General features: G+C 41.3%; 2 protein-coding genes across 2 annotated transcripts; one reads left to right on the top strand and one right to left on the bottom strand.

The window, feature by feature from the left end:
- Positions 1-710: 710 nt before the first annotated feature.
- ubl3b (ubiquitin-like 3b) lies at positions 711-8,934 on the bottom strand. Its single transcript, XM_041944092.1, has 6 exons — positions 8,799-8,934; positions 8,081-8,191; positions 4,716-4,824; positions 3,969-4,055; positions 2,660-2,737; positions 711-2,256 (listed from the first exon to the last, which is right to left on the bottom strand). The coding sequence occupies exons 2-6, from the start codon at positions 8,105-8,107 to the stop codon at positions 2,204-2,206; spliced, it is 354 nt and encodes a 117-aa protein (XP_041800026.1). The 5' UTR covers positions 8,108-8,191; positions 8,799-8,934; the 3' UTR covers positions 711-2,203.
- A 3,280-nt stretch (positions 8,935-12,214) lies between these two features.
- Positions 12,215-19,410, top strand: foxo4 (forkhead box O4). The gene is made up of 3 exons (XM_041944299.1): positions 12,215-14,244; positions 15,115-16,674; positions 17,385-19,410. The coding sequence occupies exons 1-2, from the start codon at positions 13,804-13,806 to the stop codon at positions 16,642-16,644; spliced, it is 1,971 nt and encodes a 656-aa protein (XP_041800233.1). The 5' UTR covers positions 12,215-13,803; the 3' UTR covers positions 16,645-16,674; positions 17,385-19,410.
- The last annotated feature ends 2,528 nt before the right edge of the window (positions 19,411-21,938 follow it).

The following is a 21,938-nucleotide window of genomic DNA, read 5'->3' as shown; positions in this document are numbered from 1 at the left end:
TAAGGCTTACAGAGGAACACTGCCACCTAGAGGTATATACATAAAACTACATGTAGTTTAGTCATTAGTATGACATGTCAAATTCTTAGCTTAGCTTAGGTATAATTAGTACTGTTTTCTACTGATTCTTGACCGGTTGTGATCACCTGCCATCATGTGACTGAAAATCCATACTTTTTTATCTCCATGACAACTGAGCAACTTCCAACCACTGATAAAGGCTTCAAATGTGGCTGAAAGTGAGTGGATCTTTGTGCTAAGATTTTTTTTTTTTTTGTCAAGCTACATGTAGTTTGTATCAGCTGCGTCTCAGCTACATGCTACATGCTAATTCTGATCAGGTTTTAGGGTTCCTAAAAGTGACCAAAGTCCGCTCCATTCAAAAATGTGTTTTGCCTTCCGTTACTTCACTTGGATGTTTGAGCTTCACTGTGCAGAATGAAACAGGAGTACAGTTTCACACTGGAGCGTCTCTCTGTACTCATATCAAGTCTCAGTTTAAGACATGTCTGAGAGGATTTTGTCACATCATAACTACTTTGGAGCCAGTATGAGACTTAATAATGGAGATGTTTTGTAGCAAAACCATGAGACCTAAATCATCAATCAGAGTTCTTCTATACAGCTATCATTAGCTGTAATCCTAGCCACAATTTCTGTCTTATGTTTCACTGAGAAACAGCAAAAAGGAATCAAAAGAAGTTGCCTTATTTAAAGATTTATTAATTTATAATACAAGCTTTTATGTAGACCACATTGCATTTTTAGTTTTTACATTTATTCAGACTGAGCTAAACTTCATAGCAGTGACACTGATTGACAAAACACAAACCAAAGGACACTCAATGGAAGGAATCAAAAGGTTTCCGACTGTTTCTGAGAAACCGCAGCCCATCAACACTCCCAGTGCACTCTTTTTTTTAAAGACCACATGCCCTCACTAGTCCTCATACAGTATGCCACGTGCATCACACACCCTCAGACACACTCACACACAAACTCACCCACACTAAAATTGAACAAATACCTATACACAAGATAAAAATTGATATATTTAAATTTCAATATTAATGATATTACTGAATTCCACGATAAAAGGCAAACAAGAAGTAAGGACAGCATCCAAATGAAAAGGAGGTGAAACACCACCAAAATCTTCCTTTTAACTCTTCATCCAAGTGGGAGAAACTCTCCCCCTGCCTCGTTCCAAGTGTCCAGTAGAGGGGGCTCTCACAGCGACGACGCTTCTCCCTCTCATCTTCAACCGCTTCTTCTGTCTGCATTAAACTGGCCCGCCGTGTTGGCTCCTGTTATGAGGGAGCATCGACAGTCTAGTCCTTTAAGTCAAAGCCAGAGGTGCGAGCGCGAGGCCTGATGGCACACGAGCCATCCGCCAAATCCTCCGACTCCATCCTTATGAGCCTCGCTGGAAAGTCTTTTCACCGTTAGTCCTTTGCCAGGAACAAACACGTGTAAGATAATGGCACGAACGCCACTGGTGCTGATACAGACCAAACGGTTCAGTTAATAAGAGGCAGAAACAGTCTGATGAGGAGGATGGCACATTTTCTACCATGTGGGGAGTTTAAGTCTGTTCCTCTGACCAAAAGAAAAGAAAACAAAAAAACAGCGATTGGGGAAAAGATGATGACGATGAAACACAATAAACACCTCTGAATTAACAGACTGGTTAAGTGCAATGAGAGGGTTAACACCATTCAGTAAGATCTGGGGAAACATCTATGTGACTAGTAGGGAAGGGTAAAAGCCCACACATCCTTTAGAGCAATTCTGTGTCCATGAAGAGCAAAGAGTTCCTGGGTCTTTTTGAGTACGTATGACGGCTCTTTAAGGCTTGTCCAGCAGCGGACAGGCCTGCAAGGGAGCGTAGATACTGTTTAACGTAATGATCTTCAAAATAAAAGAGGAATAACGACAGCAACTTATGCCGATACAGTAAAAGCTTGGGGGGCAAAAAATGGCTATATTGGCACAAAAAAAGACTCAGATTGGACGTGTGTTCAATCAAAGCGGCTGACGGCCCCAACCAGACTTCCTGTGATTTATTCCAAATCCACAGCTGACAGGATGACAGGCAGGAGAGAACAGGGTGTATTTATATATATGTGTGTGTGTGTGTGTGTGTGTGTGTGTGTGTGTGTGTGAGGTTAAGGTAGAGGGTAGGAGGGGCATTTCTGTCGCTTTACAAGAGGAGGCAGCAGTTGCTCTCTGTGGTTTTTTCTCTGTTCCTTTGACCTGCAAAGACATGACAGCAGAGACACGATGTGAGATTAAAAAAACTGTCTGAAAGTAGAAGAAAGCACGACTCGTTCTGCAGACGGTCTGTGTGTGGGATGAGGTTGCAGTTAGCAGCAGAAGCAACAAAAGCCCTGCTGCATGATGATGTATGTGAAGGCTCAAACAAAAACAGCTTGGTGATGTTGATAAAATCAACTTATTTTTTCTGACCTGTGTAATTGAATATGCAAGTAGTTACATAGCTACAAATGTTGCCCTTTCAATGAGCTTCAGTAATGAAACATTGTCCAAAGTGAGCTTAACTACTTCAGCTTTGTCTCTGCAGTTTGCAGGCCTATAGCTACCATGTTCCCACGATATCTGGTCCTGTATGTTGGAGGCAAAAAAAAAAGATCCTCACCATGAGAGTTGGGCTCTGGAAGAGTCTCTCTGGCAACCAAGTGCATGACGGTTGTTCGGCCTGGTGGCAACTTTAGAGCTTTGAACAGAGAAATGATTTGTTATTTGTCAGCTATATTTTACAGTATGATCCTATGGTAGCAAATCCTATGAAAACGATTATTATACGATGAATGATTCGTGTCTGTGATTAAGATTTCAGACAAACAACTGTGAGGTTATAAAAAGGATAAGACTTCCGCGAAACTCAGATTGGCAGTCTTAAGAGTTCTGGAAAATTCCAGATGAGCTGACCCGCGAGGGCTGTTATGGTGCAGTCCAGACTGTAAATAAAGATGGATAATGTGTCTCCACTTCCTCCCACTGTGCAAAAATGAAGCGGAAATATCCCAGATACGGGCGCTGCCACCGTGCACTGGCGACATCATTTGGAGAAAGAGTCTGGAGAGTAGTGATCGGGGTGTGGACCTGCAGTATCAAGGTCCAGCCCACATACACGCCCACCTCAACCACGGGTTACGGTTAGCTGTCAATTAAAACGTCATACACACCCTTTTCTAGCATCAAATAACAAATTAGCCAGATGGGGTAGGACTAGCCTCATTTAAGGATTTTTATGTGTTTATATTTTGCTTGTAACTATGAAAAAATCCAAGAAACTGGGAAGGAAGGATGCTGATTGGCTGTGGTGAGTGCAAAGACAGTGACAGAGGTAAATGACAGGGTTCAATAAGAAGATGTATCATTAACAACACTCTGGACTGTGGGTATAAGCTTGCTAGGTCTGGCATTTTAAGTTTACAACCCTAATCAAGTTATTTTCCTGTCCAACTTTATTTTTACCACACCGCATCAACAACAGGAAGACTGAAAGGATATAACTTGCCTCCACTGTCACTATGACAACAGAGGTGTTAGTTTTGACCTGCTCCTGCGACACTGAATTAAACCATACTACTGTGTCTGAATTTAAGCTCTGAACGTGCAATTAGGGCGTAAGTGAGTGTGTTCATCAGGTTTGAAATTGTGTTTTTTGTTATTTCTCCTTTAATTGCTAGCCACTTATTGATATATATGTATATATATTTGAGTATTTTTGATAACAATCTTGCAGTTGTACCTGTGGCTCTTCATCTCGACAGTGTAGCATAATTATAATACACCTACAGACCCAATACAACCATTTGTGGGTCCGCTTGTGGAAAACTTTTTCTGCAGGAGTGTTTTTTGTAGGACAGATAGATAAGGGGGCCGCTCACTGTGGTCAGAATTATCTTGGTGAAGGTGTCTTTGTTCAGAGGTGGTCTTACCTCCAAGGGTAACGTTGCCATGAAGGAAGCGTCCCTGGAAGATGAGGCGCAGTATGCTGGGACTGCTCACCCTCTCCTCCTCCCATCCTATCACAGAGCACAGAAACAAGTGAAAGTCACTCACTGTATCCCAGCCCTAACTGGATTTTTGAGGACAATACTGATATTGATAAATGCAAGTTTAGATAACGATAACAGTGTATCAGCTGAGAGTAATTTTTTTACATGAACACATAAATAAAAATCCTGCTGCAGAATGCTATATTCATTTGTTTTCACAATTGTGAATAAGCAAATACTTTACAGTTACAAAAATCATCAACTGATACCAATATATCTGCAGTAAGTGTATATTGTACGGTTTATCATTACTATTCTATGCTGTAATTATGTTATTACCCATTTGGTCACTTTTGACCAAGTTTGTGTTAAAATTAGCCAGTGTTCATTTTGACTTTTAATATAAAACAGTGTATACAAGGTTTGCATTGCACACCTTAAGTAATGGTAGCAATGAATCTGCCATAGCAAGGGCAAAGGGACAATTTATCCCATGAATTATTAATACTATACTAATATTAAATATCATATTAGCATTATGAAGAATTATCTGCAGAAACTGCCAATAAATGGGTCAGCAAACACTGAGACCGAAACAGATGGACAGCTTAGAATAACTTCATAAAATCTATGAAATATATCAACTGAAACTTAATACAAAAAAAAAATCATTTAAAAAAAACTTACCTGCAGGCCAGTTCTCAAACACATGCTTGGCAATGTCTGTGGCCGAGTCATTCGGGGAGAAAGTGAAGTCTTGTGTTTTCCCACTGACCAGGATAAGGCGGAGGTGCACCTACAACAACAAACAAAAACAGCTTCATCTTAGTCCATAGAAATGTTGTATCAGCCAACACTCCATGACAGTTCTTCTTAATTAGTTGTGGTGGAATCCCTCCACTTCCTCTAACCTCTTCAGACATGAGGTGACCTTTAGAAGGCTGTGAAGAGACGGGCATTCCAGTCTAACGAGATTTATCCACACCAGATCTCCACCCTTTGACTGGCCGACTTCATTCACTGAGGGCTTACACTGAAGTGAGCCCCTGTTGCCAGAGACGACAACAGATATGGGTGGGGCTGAGGGGGGAACACTGGCCCTTTAGTTCCAGGGCGCTGCAAGCTCCTCTCCGGGCTGTCGGCCTAATGCGATAACCCCAGGTGTCCCAGACAGCTCTGGGCCATGTTATTAAATTTACATGGCCAGTGCGTAGCCCCGAGGGGGACTGTGCATATGTGTGTGTGTGGGAGGGGGGGTCTTTAACAGTCGGGTTTCCTCCAAATGTTATCCTCTGGGCAACTACACAATCCAATCTCTTAAAAAAAAAAAACAACTAAAAATAAAAGGGAGTTGCTTGTCTTAACATGCCTCGAAGGTCTAACATCCGGAAATCCATGTGGGACGATCCACACTCATTCTACTATGAGATTTTAAAGTATCACAAACTCTTGTTCTGAATGTGATATGAAGAAGACATCACACTGGATTTAGGAATCTGCATTGGCCCTTTTATACAGTCATACATGTAAAACTATAAATGATTAATAATATGACAGCAGGAGAACACAACAATTTGTTTAGCTTCTTTGTGTTGATTTTAAACACAGACTATTATGCTGAAGTGCAGATTTTCAGATTTAACAGTGTGTGAGGGCGATCACATGACAACAGTATGGGAGATACTGTTTAGATACAATAATCCTAAACATGAAGACAAGGCAACCAAGGAATATTTTGGAAAAAATACTTTAGGACTTTTGACTGGCCAAATCAATCACGTGAAGACAAAATTCCACAGAAACATGAAAGAAGTAAAGACCTTTTACACTGAGGACAGTGGAGCATCACCAGGGAAGTGAATCAACTGTGAGTCACAGAGTCACAGACCTGCCCACTGACCCCAAACCACAGATGTATTTTAATAGGCAACCTTTTGAGGCCGAAATGTCTAAAATGGATACCACACCAATATATAGGCACCAATACGCTGACAGGCTCTCTGCTGAAGGGAGTGGTTAAGCATAAACACTGTTGGTGTATGTTAAAAGGAAAATATGATGCAGGCTCTTCAGGTTAAATATATTGTATTTCTTATCATAATGTACACTATTTTAATGTCTTCTCTCACTTAACTACTTCCTCATAGATTTCAAGCAGTCATCAATACAGCAGGATTTGCAGCCATGATTTTACATTTCTATTCATTTGTCCACTTAATTTTATACTGTATGTAAAGTCAGCTCATGGTCAGGACAGAATTTTCACTCTGACCTGAATTATTGACGCATTTTGGACCTTATTCTAGTTTATGCTGTAGCAAGTACAGTTCCTGATCAATCCATTAATCCATCATCTCTAATCAATCATACCACTCCTCCAGACAATTACTTATGCGAGAAAATCAGCTAAATCTTTCTACTGGGACATCTCTACTGAGGAGTCAGAACTGACAGATGGGATTCATTTTCCCCAACATTTGCCCTCCTTGGTGGCACATGAACTTTCTATGGTTCACAAATCACAGAGGAGAGAACAAAGAGATTTAACCACGAGGTGTGACGTCAGGAAGGGATGACCCCACTCTCTGATCTGTTTACAAATACAATCCTCCCTCGGTGGTCCTCTGCCCTCCCCTCCCCCCTCTGAACCGAATAACCTCGATGTGGGGTTACATACCCATGTCATCATTAACAAGCATTGTCCCCATCACTATCCCTTTCATCCCCAACAAAATAAAAACAAAGTCAAATCTGCCTGGTTACCCATGGCAACATCCGGCATTACAAATGTCCTCGAGGATGCCCAATCCAAAGGAAATCCTTCAAACACTGTTGTGAAGCGTTAACAGAGGTATCAAAAGCTTATCCATTTTTTATTTTGGTGAAGTTTCCTAAAAACTAATGCCCCGTGGTAGCTGCCAAGAGAGATGATCTATTAAATCCCACTCTGCTTAGCTGTGGGTTTTTACCTGATGTACCTAGATGTCCTAGATAAAACAGTTGTCAACACTAAATATAAATAAATATATATATATATATATATATATATATATTTATTATGACAATAAGATTGTGGGCTACAAATAGAAATGTGCTAGTGTATCAAAGGCTGCAACAAAAAAAAAAAAAAAAAAAACAATTTTCAACCTTGACAATAATCTGCTGATCATTTTCACAATGAAGCGACTGACTGGTTTGAGAAATGTCTAAAAATAATCAGAATTTCTTCTTCTAATTCTTCTAATGCCTTGTTTTTTCTGTCCAACAGCCCAAAGACTAAAACATACTCAATTTACAATTTATAAAAACGAGTTTTTAATTTGGGAAGTCAAAATCAGCAAATTTGAAATTTTGCTTTAAAAAATATGTAAATAATTAAAAAGCTATTTTGTTTCAGATTCATTTTCTGTCACTGGATTAACTGACTGCAGACTGAAGCACTAAATGCTTCCCAATTATTCACATTTGCATTAAAACAACTAATTGCCTGACTGACCATCATAAAATATTTTCCATCTTACTATCTCTGATAATACTTGCAGGTTAGACAGCCAGCACCCAGGTATCATAACTAACAGAAAGTCTTACCCTCTGTATAACTTCTACTATCAGTCCTAATCTGTCTCTAAATGAGTGCCATCCATTCCTATGGTGGGGGGCACTATGGCCAGGATTTGTTAAGAGGGTACAATCAATTGGCGTCTAAACCTTGAAAGGAAAGTAGGGCAACGTTTTAACTGAGATTAGACAGATGGTGTTCACAGGAACAGCGGCCACTGTCCCAGCTAGTGTTTGTGGAGGTTGGCTAATCCATGACCACCATCCTACCCCAACCCCCAAACCCTTAATTATTTTAATTTGGGGAAACCTTTGTTTAATGTTATCACTGTAATAATCAGATGTTATCAACTGACTCTATATCATGCAACAGCAATTGGTGTGACAGACTTAGCTTGTCAGAGAGAACACAGAGGAAACCCAGGCTGCCACCTTTGCTGAGTTACTATTGGAAAATAACTTCAGAAAAGGAGGCATACCCTTAACTTACTCACCATATCAAGATCCCTCTGGGTGGTCATGGCTCAGTTAGGAGGAAGGCCGTGGACGTGGAGCAGAGAGTACAGGAATGGTGTGCTTCAGCTGCTGGAGACGGGGCCAGAGCCCTGACACAAACAACACAAACACTGTGAGGCTGCTTCCCACAGCCTGGCACCATAACTGCACTGCACATAAACCATTTTGCACCGAGCTAACATGTCGCTAACGTTACAGCTAACAGCATAACATCATCTCTCAAACGTCAAACATGCACATGATAGATTATTTCACGAAAGTAGTGAGCATACAGGCTCACTTAGCCATTTTTTAGCTAATTAAAATAACAAACTTAGCTTGTCAAGCTAGGACAGGGGCGATCTTAATAGCTTAAGGCTTTCCAGGTTTTAGCAGTTAACGTTAAGCTAGTTAAGATAGCGGGCTAATGTTTCTTATATTAGCTAGATTAAACCATAACTACAAACTAGCTGTCTTGTAGTAATAAGACGGTTGATGTTGTAAAACAACTAGAATAATGAATTCGCTCGAGCACACCAACTAGCACCGAGTTTCGTTATGACTGATTTCGAAACAGGGCTCTGCGAACAGTAAGGCTTTTGCTAAAATTAGCATTAGCTGCTGTGTTATTTTATGACAATCCTGCTATCGCTGGGTAGCTGCGGGCTAGCTGGCTAACTAAATGTGCAACGGCAATTTGTGTCCTGTCTACCTCACCTGCATCTGATGATTATGATGGAATTTTGCATTCAGTTGAATTGACGAATCAGTGTTAATCGCTTCTCCTGGGGAAAATATCGAGTGTAGTTGAATTTCGTTGACTGTGGTTATCGGTGGCTAATGGACGGGAAGACGCCGGATGTCAGCTGGTTGTAAACACAAGGAACGAACACAAACGTTTCTGGGAGTTGAAGTCCAGAACGAGTAAGCGTGGCTCTAGATAAGACTTTATTAATCTCACAATGGAGAAATTCACTCTTATAGAAGCTCTTCAGAACACACAAAGGGGGTGCAAACAAATGGAGGTGCAAATAAGAACAATAAGGGTGCAAATAAGAACAATAGGAAGAACAAGAACAATAAAGGTGCAAATAAGAACAAAAGGAGCAATAAATTACAACTGTGCAAACCACAAAAAGAATTTCAAAAATGTTTAAAAAAGAAGAAAATAGGTATCCTATGTACAGTCAGTTTAAGAAAAAATATAGAAAGTGTCTAGACGGTGTCTATGACATTTTCACCTGCATTGAAAACGTGCTGCCACTGTCTTCATTGCGAAACGTGATGACTGATTTCATACATTCCTTTGCTTAGTGAAGCAAATAGGCTTGCATGGTACATTTCACAATAAACCCCCAAATTATATCATGATTTGGCAAAACAGATGGATCAAGAATCACCACGTAAGAGGACAGACTGATAACGAAATGTATCCTGTAAAAAATCTTTTCGTTCCTAAATTGCTTTAGTGTCCAATCAACAGCACCACTACAACTGTCCCTGGATGAAGCAAGGATGTTCGTTCTTGACTTTGGAAATAATGGTTTTACAAAACAGTCCCAACTTAAGGTCCACTTGCTAGCTTTACCAGAACCATATCGCTGTCTTCATTAGCATATCAAGTTTGCTCTGTTGTCATGAGGATCATCGCCATGACAACTCCTTGGAGACTGTGACATTTCCTGCTCAACCAGGTTATCAGATTTGAAGCTTGTGCAGTCCTGACTTTGGCAGTGGTCCAGGTGATTAAAACAGAAGGTTTAGAAATAGTTCAGGATGGGATGGATACTCAAGTAAATTAAACTACTGAATTATAACTGACACAGCATGTATTTACTTTAACACAAATTACAACCTCTGTGTTTGCCTATTGTCTTTAAGCATTAAGTTATTGATATCTATCTAGGTCTCCAAAGATAAAGATCCAGCCAGTGATGAAGGCCCAGATATCTCCTGGGCTCACACATCAGAAAGCCTTGGGCACATGGATGCAAAACTCAGCATAGAAAAAGCTGCAGACAGTACATGCTCTCTGATTCCTGATCCTGATCCCATGAGCCATCAGGTGAGTCATGGTAGAGCAGCTATCAGACACCTGGAGCCACAGAAGCATTTACATGGAATGATTTCCTGTGTTAGTGCCTCGCCTCGTCTGAGTCATGACTCGGGTAATGAGAAACTGCGCAGGATTGAAAAGAAAACTTTAGAGATTAAGTTTAAGTGCAGTACAAGGCTGTACTGGGTTACTTTTCCACATGATGAGCAGAGAGCAACACAAGTAAGCAGAACACCATATAATCAACTGTACAATATACTTCTATGAGAATCACTTACTTAGAAAACCCATCACTGAATAATAATGAAAACCTTTGCTGAAGATACGATAAGATGAGAGAGGACTGAAGTGTTTTCTAATTAACCACATTTGTCATCCAAATGTACAGACAACAAAAGACCATACACAGAAAATCAGTGAAAAGCCTGCCAGTTCTGAAACACTGGTATGATATGACAATAATTAACAGAGTCAAGCTTGATTATTGTTCCACAACAGTATCTAATCAAGTTGTAAATCTCAGTGGTATAACCTAAATACATGCCAATCTCCAGTCAACACTCAGGTCTAAATTATATGATGAAAAAATAAGAACACCAAGTTAACAATAAAAAAAAACAATAAAACAAAATGTCCTGAGACATTTTGTTCCTCTGTGGGCTGGACTCTTTCTAATGGGGTATGATATATCTTAAGTAAAGTATATATATCTTTGGTGATGTATATAACCCACCTCAGCAACAATTTCAAGTTAAAAGAATTCAGTTAATGTCTTATGACACTAATAGAATCCAAGACACCTCTTTTATGAATGAAACTGTGACATCATCACATGTATGACAGAATAATCTTAACTCACTTACTTGGTTTTGTTGGAGATTTCATCCACAGCTCACAGTCTTCATCAATGAATGGAGCTGATTCATTGTTCATTATGTGGGTCAAGTGTGACTGAACTGATTAAGACTGAGATGCAGTTGAAATTCTCAAGAAAGCTGGAAAGGGGACCTTTGAGTTGAGATTATTTCATCAGACATGTTGTCCCCAAGGTCAAGAATGAACTTCCATGCCCAAATTCTAAAATGTGTCCGTCTAGTAGAGTACAGTTGGATTACCTAACAGGACAAAATGGGATGATGCTGCAGGGCCTCAGACCCTCACACCTCAGGGCAACTGAATATGAATGAGTTCCACAGGGGTCTTCTGGTGGCTGAAACCGACCAGTTCAAGTCTGGGTGGAGACCTTTGTGGCATGTCATGTTCCTTGTGCTGTCACCATAAAGTCAAATAAAATGTAGAAAACAATAACACTAAAAAAATAGTTGCACACAACTACACTATCAATCAAAGCAATAATTGCAATTATTTCATAGGAATTTGTAAGGATAAGGCACAATATTGAGGAGGGTCCTGCATTATTCACAGATCCTGTGACTCTGTCTTTATGATGGCCTCTGTGTCAAAATGTTGAGTAGCCTAGTAGTCATAGTATTATTAATTCTTTTAATTATCCTAATAAATTGTTTTAGTTTATATTGTGCTCACAAGTTGCATGGTACTAAACAAAGTCATGCTCAATCACATTGCCATTAATGAAAACCAGGTCATATCCAGGCCTAGGAGGACGTTTATGGTTTCTGGGCCTTTGGGTGAATGATTAAACTACATATTTATTGTCTGGATGTGACACAGGACATATACAGTGTTCAGAAGAGAGTGCACAAGATATTTTGGGGGTCTAGAGGGGTCTGGTGACTTTTTTTCACTGTGGGGCCCCCTGTTAACCCACCCATATAGTAGAGGAGGTGAGGAAATAAAACTAACATTGTAATTAATGTTGTTTTGTTGTTATTGTGTTCTGTTACAAGTATCAGTAATCTATTTACTTGCAATACCTTAAATACTTTAAGTGTACCCTGGACTTGGCACACTTTCATAGATTGTTACATAATGCACTATTACAGGTACATGTTGCCTCCCTCAGACGCTGTTTACGCCTGTGCTGTCACATGAATGACTCGGTTTCCCAGAAATCCACTTCGCGCAGGCGCAGGACGCGTTGTCTGACAGTGGTAAACAGACGTCAGAAGGGAGTCTTCGCCTCGAGTCAAAACAAAACAAAACAAAACAAGTCAAAAAGATCCCGAAGGAGTGGATATTTGGACAGCCACAACGACAAGAAGTTATACAAAAGTCATCCCTGAATTAAAACAGCTACTTGGACGAAGTTTTTGGAGACATTTCACGGACTTTTTCACGGATTGTAAACTCTGGAGTAGCAGGAGCTTAACCAGCTAACGTTACGGTGGCTATCGTGCTGTTTTCAAAGTGCGGCGAGTGGGAGCCGACAGACCTCCGAGACGACCCAACTTCACCCAACACCCGGGAATTCGCTTTGTAGTTCGTTTACGAGACCGCGGGGCGGAGGTCGGCTGAGCTCCGGGCCTCGTCAGAGAGGCTTTTATAACCGCTTCTTCGAGCATCGTGTGCCGCGGCAGGAGTGTGGAGAAACATGGCAGATGGTGACATGCGCCTGGCCGCAATGTGGCGGATCGTGCAGACCTGAAGCACGGACTTTTTTCACATACATTTCTCTCATCGTCGCCCTTTTTTTCTTACTTTAACACTATTTAACCGCTACCCAGACCCGCTCTCTCTTTCCTCTTCCTTCGTGTGAGATTTCGGTGGTTGTTTAGTTCCAGCGGCTTTTACATACAGGCCAACGAGACGGCGTCCAGCGTCTCACTACGGTTTTTTTTACACTTTTCTGGCACTTGGCGAACAAACCCGTTGCTTGGACAATCAGCCGCTGTACGTTTTTACACGTTGCTTTGACTTAACCGGCCCGATTTGTCACTGTTTGGGGATCATTTGAAGACTTGATTTAAAAAAGTTTGGGTCGGGGTTTTGTGGCTTGTGGTGCGCCCAGACATCACGTTGTTTACAAGTGGAGACGGACAGGGGCTCTCCTGAGAAGCTCCTTTTGTAACAGTAGCCGGCTAATCCTTGTTTGTAGTCGGCATAGTTTTACAGCACGAAATATCCCGAGGTTGAATGTTTTACATAATGAATTATGTACAATTCGACTAATTTGGTACGAAATAATCCGTTATTTTGATTTATTCTTGCAATATTTCATTTTTTACATCTTGAAAAGCAGTTAAAAGTGTGTCTGTACAACATTTAATCTTTGACAAATATTTAAATTGAGTGTTTAATGACGGGAATGGCGTCATTTTATACCCATCTACCTTTAAGATTGTGTCATTCATTTTCAGGGGAGCCCAAACCTGTGTAGATCCAGATGTTTTGGTGCTTATTGCCACTTTTGTTTTTATTTCATTCAAACAAAGGGACGCTCATCCCAGCCCTCCTTCATTCTATATAAATCGGAAGGTTTATGATAGTTACTATTAAGGAGATTATTTGGGTTCCCTAATCTCCAATCTGAGGATTAACCGAGGCTATTGGTGTGTCCAGATTATTACGTCTCTTTGCTCGGCCCCTGTGTTTACACCCCCGCAGCGGGTGAAGCATATTGTTTTTGTGTCAGGAAGTTTTATTTTAACGCATCATCCGCTCAGAGTTGTCTTTAAATTTTTATAGGTAGATGTTTTAAGTGGTCCCATCTTTTTTTTTGGCTGAGCGGAAAATCACAGGACCACCATGGAGGAGTCGTCGATGCCCCCAATTGACCCAGATTTCGAGCCGCAGAGCAGACCCCGCTCCTGCACGTGGCCCCTGCCGAGACCCGACATCGCGGCTGTCAAACCGGAGGGCGCGGATGGCACCGAGTCCGCCGCCGGGACCCCGCCCGCCGACGAGGACAAGCCCGAGCCGCAGCAAATCACGTCCGAGCCCGAGAAGGCTACGGCGGCGGCCGAGGGCGGGGTCGTGGCCGGCGTGGGTGGAGCCGGCGCGACGCCCCGCAAAGGATCATCCAGGCGCAACGCGTGGGGGAACCAGAGCTACGCTGATCTGATTAGCCAGGCCATCGAGAATTCACCTGAGAAAAGGCTGACCCTGGCGCAGATCTATGAATGGATGGTGAAGACGGTGCCTTACTTCAGAGACAAAGGAGACAGCAACAGCTCAGCTGGCTGGAAGGTGAGAGTGTGGGTGGTGTTCATCCGTCTTTACAAGGTGGGCTCTAATGCTTTAAATGTCCTGAGTCAGGGATTAGTAGTTTTCCAATTCATGCTGCAGCATAGAGCACTGCTGTGCAGATGAGCATCCTATTCTTTCAGAGGAACTTTAAATCTGAGAGTATATGATGTTATTTTTCTTTTCTAGGTATAAAAAAATCACCTCCTTAAATTTTTGACTGCATGATCATGACATTTCTTACTTTTCATTCATAAACTGTACCAGTATTGATAATGTCTTTAATTGTCCTATTGTGCGTTTTTTGTGTCGATGTATTTCTTTTTTTCTGTTTATGTCTTCCTTATCTGCACTAAATGTCACTCAGTAAATATTTTTGTAGTACTGGTTTAGGCCAGTGGTTCCCAACATTTTTTGGCTTTTTGCCATGAAACATTGTCACAGTTCGAATTTGTCTGTTAGCTTTTACCTTTTTTTTTTTAAAATAATAAAACAAGAAGAGAAAATTAAAATATATGGTACTTAATTAAGGGTGTGAAATTATTCAGTGCATCGCAATAAAAAGTGCAGATTACAGAAAAATCTGACATAAATAAATATATGTGTTAATATGTAACAGAAGTGGGTTTTTTTCCATTCTGTGACTCACTTTGTGACCCCACAGATTTGCAGCCTCTTGGGGGTGTCCAGATTTCCATCTTTTGAATCAGTAGCTCAGTGTAGTTTCTTCATTCTCAAAATAATTAATTCATTTCGAGCTGTACCCGTGTCTTAATTATGAGTAGTAATTCATCTGTGAATGAAATGTTTAATGACAGGAAACCCATTAGTCACCAACATTTTTCATAATCTTTTCTTTCTCTTTGTTTTCAGAATTCAATTCGCCACAATTTATCACTCCACAACAAGTTCTTGAGGGTACACAATGAATCGACAGGCAAGAGCTCCTGGTGGATGCTCAACCCAGAGGGAGGGAAGACTGGGAAAGCTCCTCGCCGCCGGGCCGCCTCCATGGACAACAGCAGCAAACTGCTGAAGAGCCGTATGAGAGCCAAGCAGACCAAGAAGCAGGCGGGAGCAGCTGGCCTGGGGGGCGCTGGAGGGGCTCTGCAGGGTGATGGTAACGCAGGTTCAGCGGGCGCCGACAGCCCTAACTCGTCCCAGCAGTTTCCCAAATGGGGGGTTAACAGCAGCAGCCCCTCTTCCCGCGGCAGCCTGGATGACACTGACATGTGGACCACCTTCCGCCCACGCACAAGCTCCAATGCCAGCACCCTGAGCGGTCGTCTGTCCCCCATCGCGCCCGGACAGGAGGACGATGATAACCTGCCCGAGGACTCGCTGCTGGGGAGATACGCCTCCAGCAGCTTGACCCCAACCCTCACCGAGACCCTCATGGAGGAGCTGGATCTGATCGATGGCCTCACCTTGATGACTGGGCAGCAGGGAGGGGCTAGTCCCAGTACAGCTCCACCAGCACCTCCCACTCCGCTACCCTCCGCTTCCACCCTGCTGCCCCGTGGCTCCAGCTTCTCCTCCTTCCATCAGCTGCAGCCATCCAGCCTCCCACAGGCCTCCGCTCACACTGGCACCCAGGCCTCCATCTCTCAGTGTGGCCCCAGCAACAAAGAGCCGTCAACCTTCAGCAACTCCCTCTTCAACCCCATGTCCAGCTCTGGTTCTCGTGGGAGCGGCCATTACAGCACTCACGTGCCTTCCAGCCTGGAGGCGCTACTCACCTCCGACTCCCCTCCTCCCAGTGATGTCATGATGACCCAGGTGGATCCCATTATGCCCAGTCCTGGAGGCGTGGGCCTGATGGGCCTGGGTACACCTGTGGTGGGTGTGAGGTCCAAACCCAAGCAGCTGCTGTTGGGTAAGGGACTGGAGCCAAACACGGTGGCCCCCATGGCACTGCAGGCTCAGATGCAGCCGCAGCAGCACCACCTTCACCACCAGCAGCAGCAGCCGCACCAGCAGCAACAACAGCCACAACAACAACACCAGCATCACTCTCAGATGGGATTGGGGATGATCCTCTCAGGTATGTCTCAGGACCCATCTCAGCTCTCTGCTCTCAAAGCCCAGCATGCCACGGTGCCAGCCGTGGGCTCTCACCACGGAGGGCCCGTCGCCTCAGCCAATCCCGGCGTGAGTCTGCAGGGGATGAGTCAGTTCGGAGCTCCGTCCTGCTTCCCGACCGGTCAGGACCGACTGCCCACAGACTTGGACATAGACATGTTCACCGAAAACCTGGATTGTGACGTGGACTACATCATCAACAGTGACCTCATGGACGGAGATGGCATTGATTTCAACTTTGACCCCATACTGCCTGGAGGCCAAGGCTACGCAGGCCCCACCACCACACAGGGCTCGGCTCACAGCTGGGTGCCCAGCTAATTCCTCAGCTGACCACACAAAGTTAGCCAGGTACTCTCATCACACAGCTTACACTTTCATTATTGGTTCATCCATATTTCAGTTGATTGAGGCATTGTTTGGTCTCTAAAACATGATATCCAAAGCCAAAGATGGCGCCTTCAAACGTCCTGCTCAGCCAAAGTTTGTTCAATTTACAGTGAAATAAAACAAGTAACATTAAAACAGAGAAAAGCAGCAAATCCTCACATTTGAGAGGCTGCAACCAGAAAAGGTTATTGAGCATTTTGGCTCAATAAACAACATATATGATGAAGACTGAAAGTTGATTTCCACAATTTTGATCAATCGAATTGTTCAAGTCATTTCTGGAAGGAAAAATTATATTTGGGTTTTGAACTGTGGGACAAAATAAGACAGTTGGAAGTTGTCACATTTGGTTCTGGCAAAGAATGATGAGCATTTTTTCAATTCCAATCAATTGGTCAAACGCTTGATACTGAAAATAATCGTGAGTTGGAGCCCCAAAGTGATTATCAAGCTTGTCGCTGATTTATTTTCTGCTGACTAATTGATTAATAGACTTAATTGTTTCAGTTATAGAAACTTTGCAGAGCACCACCTGTAGATTTGCAGGCGTTAGTGAACTCATCTCAGTGAGGTGATTTGAGACGATAGATGATTTTACACACGTCGCTTCACATAATCTGGATTTATGAGCCAATCAACACAATTGATCTTTTTATCATGTTGTGTTGCAGGAGCTGATCTCCAATCAAGATAACCTCACAAAACGACAACACGACCGGTGCATTCCTCCTCCCTGCTGGCTGGAGATACTATTTTCACATACGATGGTTCTCTTGGACTTGAAAACCAGACCTCACCCATGTCATGTGCCAAGACATGCAGAGGACAGGGAGGAGATTCAGGCTACTATGCACAATTTTTCTCCCTTTTTAATTTTTTTTTTCTTTAAATAACACTTGCAACAATTTGGCTGCTAGCCTTTTTTCTCTTTTAATCCGAACTGATGATTTTTAAAGACACGTGACATAATGTTTTTAGAGTGAAGGGACAAATCATTAATCTCCCCTCTGCTGGGACTTTATATTTCAGTTATGTTACACCAGAATAGCTTTAGGGTGGATCCGGTACTTGACGGCTTTGGTATTGAAGACTCAACGGACTGTGTGTTTTTGGAGAAATGGCCAGTTTCCCATTGACACCTGCCTAGCATGAACTGCCAGACCAAATGCTGTTTGATCGTCTGAATGAGGTGCACCTTCTCCACTGCGCCATTAAAAGGTTTCCATCGCAGGAGTCGGTGAAAGCCGACCGTGTTGAGACCAGGTGGAAGATAAAGACTGGATGACTGGAGGTATAACATGCTTGATTCAGCATTGGCTACGCATCTCGCCCATTTGTGTACTTGGACTATGAGCACATGTACGATTCAGATTTCTCACTTCAGAGAAAAAAAGATAATGAAATTGGTTAGGAGGGGATGTATTTGCAGTTTGGCATTTTGGGTGTTAAGGTAGATGTCAGTTAGAGGGTGTTTTTTTTTTGTTGTTTTGTTTTTTTAGATCCCTGATGTGCAGTTAAACTAACAAAATGAAGAAATGTGATTTGTGAATTTATACACAGGGCATTCAAGGGTAAATTTATTTGCCAACAAGTGATTGGTTGGCCAAGTATTATATTGTCTCACACAGCAGTATGCCTCCACTGTCAAATGATCTACCTGATTATTCTTTTCATCGAGCCTGTGCATTTTCAAAGCACTTAGGTTTCCTGCATCACAGGGACCCCAAACTAGGAGAATATAAAAACATTAGGTTATACCATTTCATTAAAGTTTAAAGAGTTTAAATCCTGTAAAAGAAAAGAAAAAACATTCAATGTACACGTTGCACATGTACATTATGACACACTATGCAGATTTATCAGAAAAACTAGATGAAATCTTGAAGGAAATTAGATAAATCACTTCTTGAAGGGTTTTGCTATTTAACATTTTCCTGATATCTTGTTGGGAGGGGGGTTGAGGGGGACATGGGTATCAGAATATCCTCTCACACTTAATTATTCAGTACTTCAATTATTCAGTTCAAGAAATTAATTCACTGTGTGAGAAGTACAAAAAAAGAATATATTTGATTATAGTTTTAATATACAATTATGATGGAGGTAATAAATGAGATATTAATACATATGAATATATTACTAATGACAAGTGATGTTTTTTTTACATTGGAAGAAGCATTTTCAGATCATTTCTAACGGTAATTTTCTATACTTTTATTTTTGTAAAGGATGAGATGCATGTAGATTTTTTTACGTAACCAAAGGAACACTAATATTTGCATTTGCATGGCATTTAGGGAGCGCTTGGGCCTGACACAGTATCTCGGTGTACATACGCTTTGCAAAAGATGCCTGCAACATGAAATCTGATTTTGAAAGACGAGTGAGGCAAAGTGCATTGATACTTGACCGTTTGAACTAAAACTTCCCAATGATCTGCCTCATTGTTTGCCGCATTAATCGTGAATCCAAGTAAAACACGTATGCTGAAATGTGGCACGGCGAAAAGAAAAACCTTCATCGCCCCACTTTTCAACATGGCACCGAATTCTCATCTCAAAACGAGACAAGTACAACCGTTACCTCTCAGGGTCGCTCGGAAGTAAAACAACAAAATCAATTGTGCACAGATGAAATCAGATCACATGACAATAGCAAAAAAAAAAAAAAAAAGATATTTATTCTACACACTTTCTCTGTTACTACAGACTGGAAACCAACACGCCACGTCTTTATTTTGTTTTCCTGGAGACACTTCTGTCGAGTTGATCTCAAATTTGACTTCCCTTTTGTTTCTTCTTAAAAGAGAAATGTATTCTAGCTCTCCAGCCATGCATATCAGTACTAGCCTTTCCCTTGGGATTTTTTTTTATTGACTGCCAATATTAAAAACACTATAGCATGTTACTCTGTAGCAAGATCGACTCTATTTTGTCATCTTCCCCTCTTAAAATTTTGTGTTCAGTGTTTGTATTTAATTACTTTGTTCATAACGTCAACATTTTATTGTGATCAGAAGTAACATCCTTGCAGTTTAAACTCTTAATATTCATCATTTCACTGTAGCTATGTGAATATGTTAGCCTCTGATATGTATAAAGCACTCTTGTTTTTTCCACAAATGTTTTTTTGAATGGTGCTAGATGTCATTTGTGACGTATCCTGGAGTACGCCATGATACAGTGGGTGCATATCAGGGCCTTTTGAATTTTCTGTGTACAGCACAAGAATCTTGATTTGGTGTTTTCAATCCACAGTCCTTCCCCCTCTTTGTTTTTCTGTTTTTATATAGATATGATAACCCCTTCAAACTGATCACTTCATTAGATCTGGAAACAGCAGACCGGCTTGTTAAAACTGCATGATTTTGCTCTTATTTTAAATCATAACGTGATTATTTTAGAAAGCTGTATATGCAAAAAATCACCCAGTTTTAGGACGGACTGCGGCATGTGAAATGAGTGGTGGCTGGTTTGTGAGAATCTGCTGCACCCAGCTTTTAGTTTACTGTTGCCTCCTAAAAAACATGCAGGTGTGGTATTATTTCCCTTGTATCTCCCCTTCTATGTAATTGCAACTATCTACATATTTTTTTCTTTAAATTTCTTAAACTAGCAGTTAGTCCCCGTATGTTTGTTTTTAAATTTAAAATTGCCCCATTTGATACATTTTAGTATTCGGCAAGGGTGTTTTTTTTTTTTTTTTTTTACTTTAATTTTCCCATAGGGGAGGGTGGGGTGGACAGGTTATGATAAGTTGTGCATAGGCCAATTATGTTTTTAAGAGTTTGATTAATGTTGGTAGTTTTTCTTTCTTCTCCCCCTTCAGTATTTTTCTTCTTTACACATTGTAAAGTCAGCCAGAGATGACAAACAGTTCTGAACAGCAGAAATAAATCCAATAAACTGTTTAACCCACTTTGTCTGTGACTGAATTTACTATTAAATGCTTGTTTGAAGTCAGACTGTCAGTTCTGTCAATCTGCCACTAGGGGGCGCTGTTATCCAGTTATACAACCAATTTGAATCCAACAAGAAATACTGTAACAATATACAGTAAAGTAGCTGATTATAAATGTACAATATACTTAATAATAAAATAATATTAAAGGGTTTTTTCTCAAATCAAATAGTGTTGGCTTTGTGATGCTGCCAATCACATTATTTAGGTTTTAAAGGATAGCCTCACTATTTTTAAGTCTGTCTTAAAATAATACTCCCATGTCTACATTGAAAGGCTTTTTGGTCACTGTAATCATTGCTTCTCTCCATACTGGTCATGAGGAGGTCACTTCCTAATGTGATTTCAGTGTAAGTGACAGGGCATGAAAGCTTCAGTCCTTCTACTTCGAAGTTCTACCAAACCTACAGTAAGGCTTCAACAGTTTGACAGTCGAAGAGAATGGCTGCCTTCCAGAAGTAGTGCTTTTGGAGCAATATATTGTTTTTCTTTATCTGTCCACTGCAGCTTAGCAATGAAAAGCTGTCTATGGGAATTAGATAAGAACTAAAAGGACTAACTTTGAAAGGTACCCCAAGTCACACTGCTCAGTCTCAGGTTCGATCTGGTTAAATTTAGGACTACACAGAATGACGACTGTGGACCTTGTCCACCATCACTTTCATTGAAATTACATGTGAAGGTGAAGTGATGCTCTGTGATGGATTAGGTAATTCGTTCAAATCCACAAGCACACTTTTAGGTACAGAGGAAGTCTAAAAACTGAGAGATTGATAAAAAAGAAAATGTCATAACATAACATAAACTTGGACAAAGCTTACAAAAACACTGGTATGGAAGGTAAAACAGTAGACAGCAGTTATTTTCATAGAGCATCTTTATAGAAAACATTTCTTCACATTTTCAAAAAAACATTTTTTGTCTTTTCACTTGTTCTCTTTTTTTAGGTAGTTTTTGGTTTTTTTTAAATAATTGTCGTTTTTTTTTTAATCTGCTCAAGTTGAACATTTTTTTTAACATCCATCTGTGTCAAAGGCTCTTGCTGAGTTGCTGGGGCTTGTAGAAGGTGCCTGATAGAAAACACGGCATTCACAGCCGTAATATTTGTCAGAGATGGTGCTGACCAACACCAAGAAATAACTGTTCCCATTCATGCGGGAAAAGCCACAGTTTTTACGTTGTCAGTTGGGGGTGTTTCCCAGCTGCAACCAAAGCCCACATTCAGCCTCCAGTAGTCACATCCTTCCACTTCAGCAGCACTCCAG

This window comes from Chelmon rostratus, chromosome 9 (genome assembly GCF_017976325.1).
Source record: "Chelmon rostratus isolate fCheRos1 chromosome 9, fCheRos1.pri, whole genome shotgun sequence".
Lineage (NCBI taxonomy): Eukaryota > Metazoa > Chordata > Actinopteri > Chaetodontiformes > Chaetodontidae > Chelmon > Chelmon rostratus.
The sequence above is the reverse complement of the archived record's forward strand: the minus strand, read 5'-3'. Positions and strand labels throughout refer to the sequence as shown.

What these genes read in the sequence shown, in the direction of transcription:
- ubl3b (XM_041944092.1), bottom strand. Translation starts at nt 8,107, where the DNA reads ATGACCACCCAGAGGGATCTTGATATG. An exon ending in GTTTGAGAACTGGCCTGCAG is followed by an intron (nt 4,056 to 4,715) that starts GTAAGTTTTTTT and finishes GCTCTGTGATAG; the next exon opens with GATGGGAGGAGGAGAGGGTG. An exon ending in TCCAGAGCCCAACTCTCATG is followed by an intron (nt 2,257 to 2,659) that starts GTGAGGATCTTT and finishes ATGTCTTTGCAG; the next exon opens with GTCAAAGGAACAGAGAAAAA.
- foxo4 (XM_041944299.1), top strand. Translation starts at nt 13,804, where the DNA reads ATGGAGGAGTCGTCGATGCCCCCAATTGACCCAGATTTCGAGCCGCAG. An exon ending in ACAGCTCAGCTGGCTGGAAG is followed by an intron (nt 14,245 to 15,114) that starts GTGAGAGTGTGG and finishes CTTTGTTTTCAG; the next exon opens with AATTCAATTCGCCACAATTT.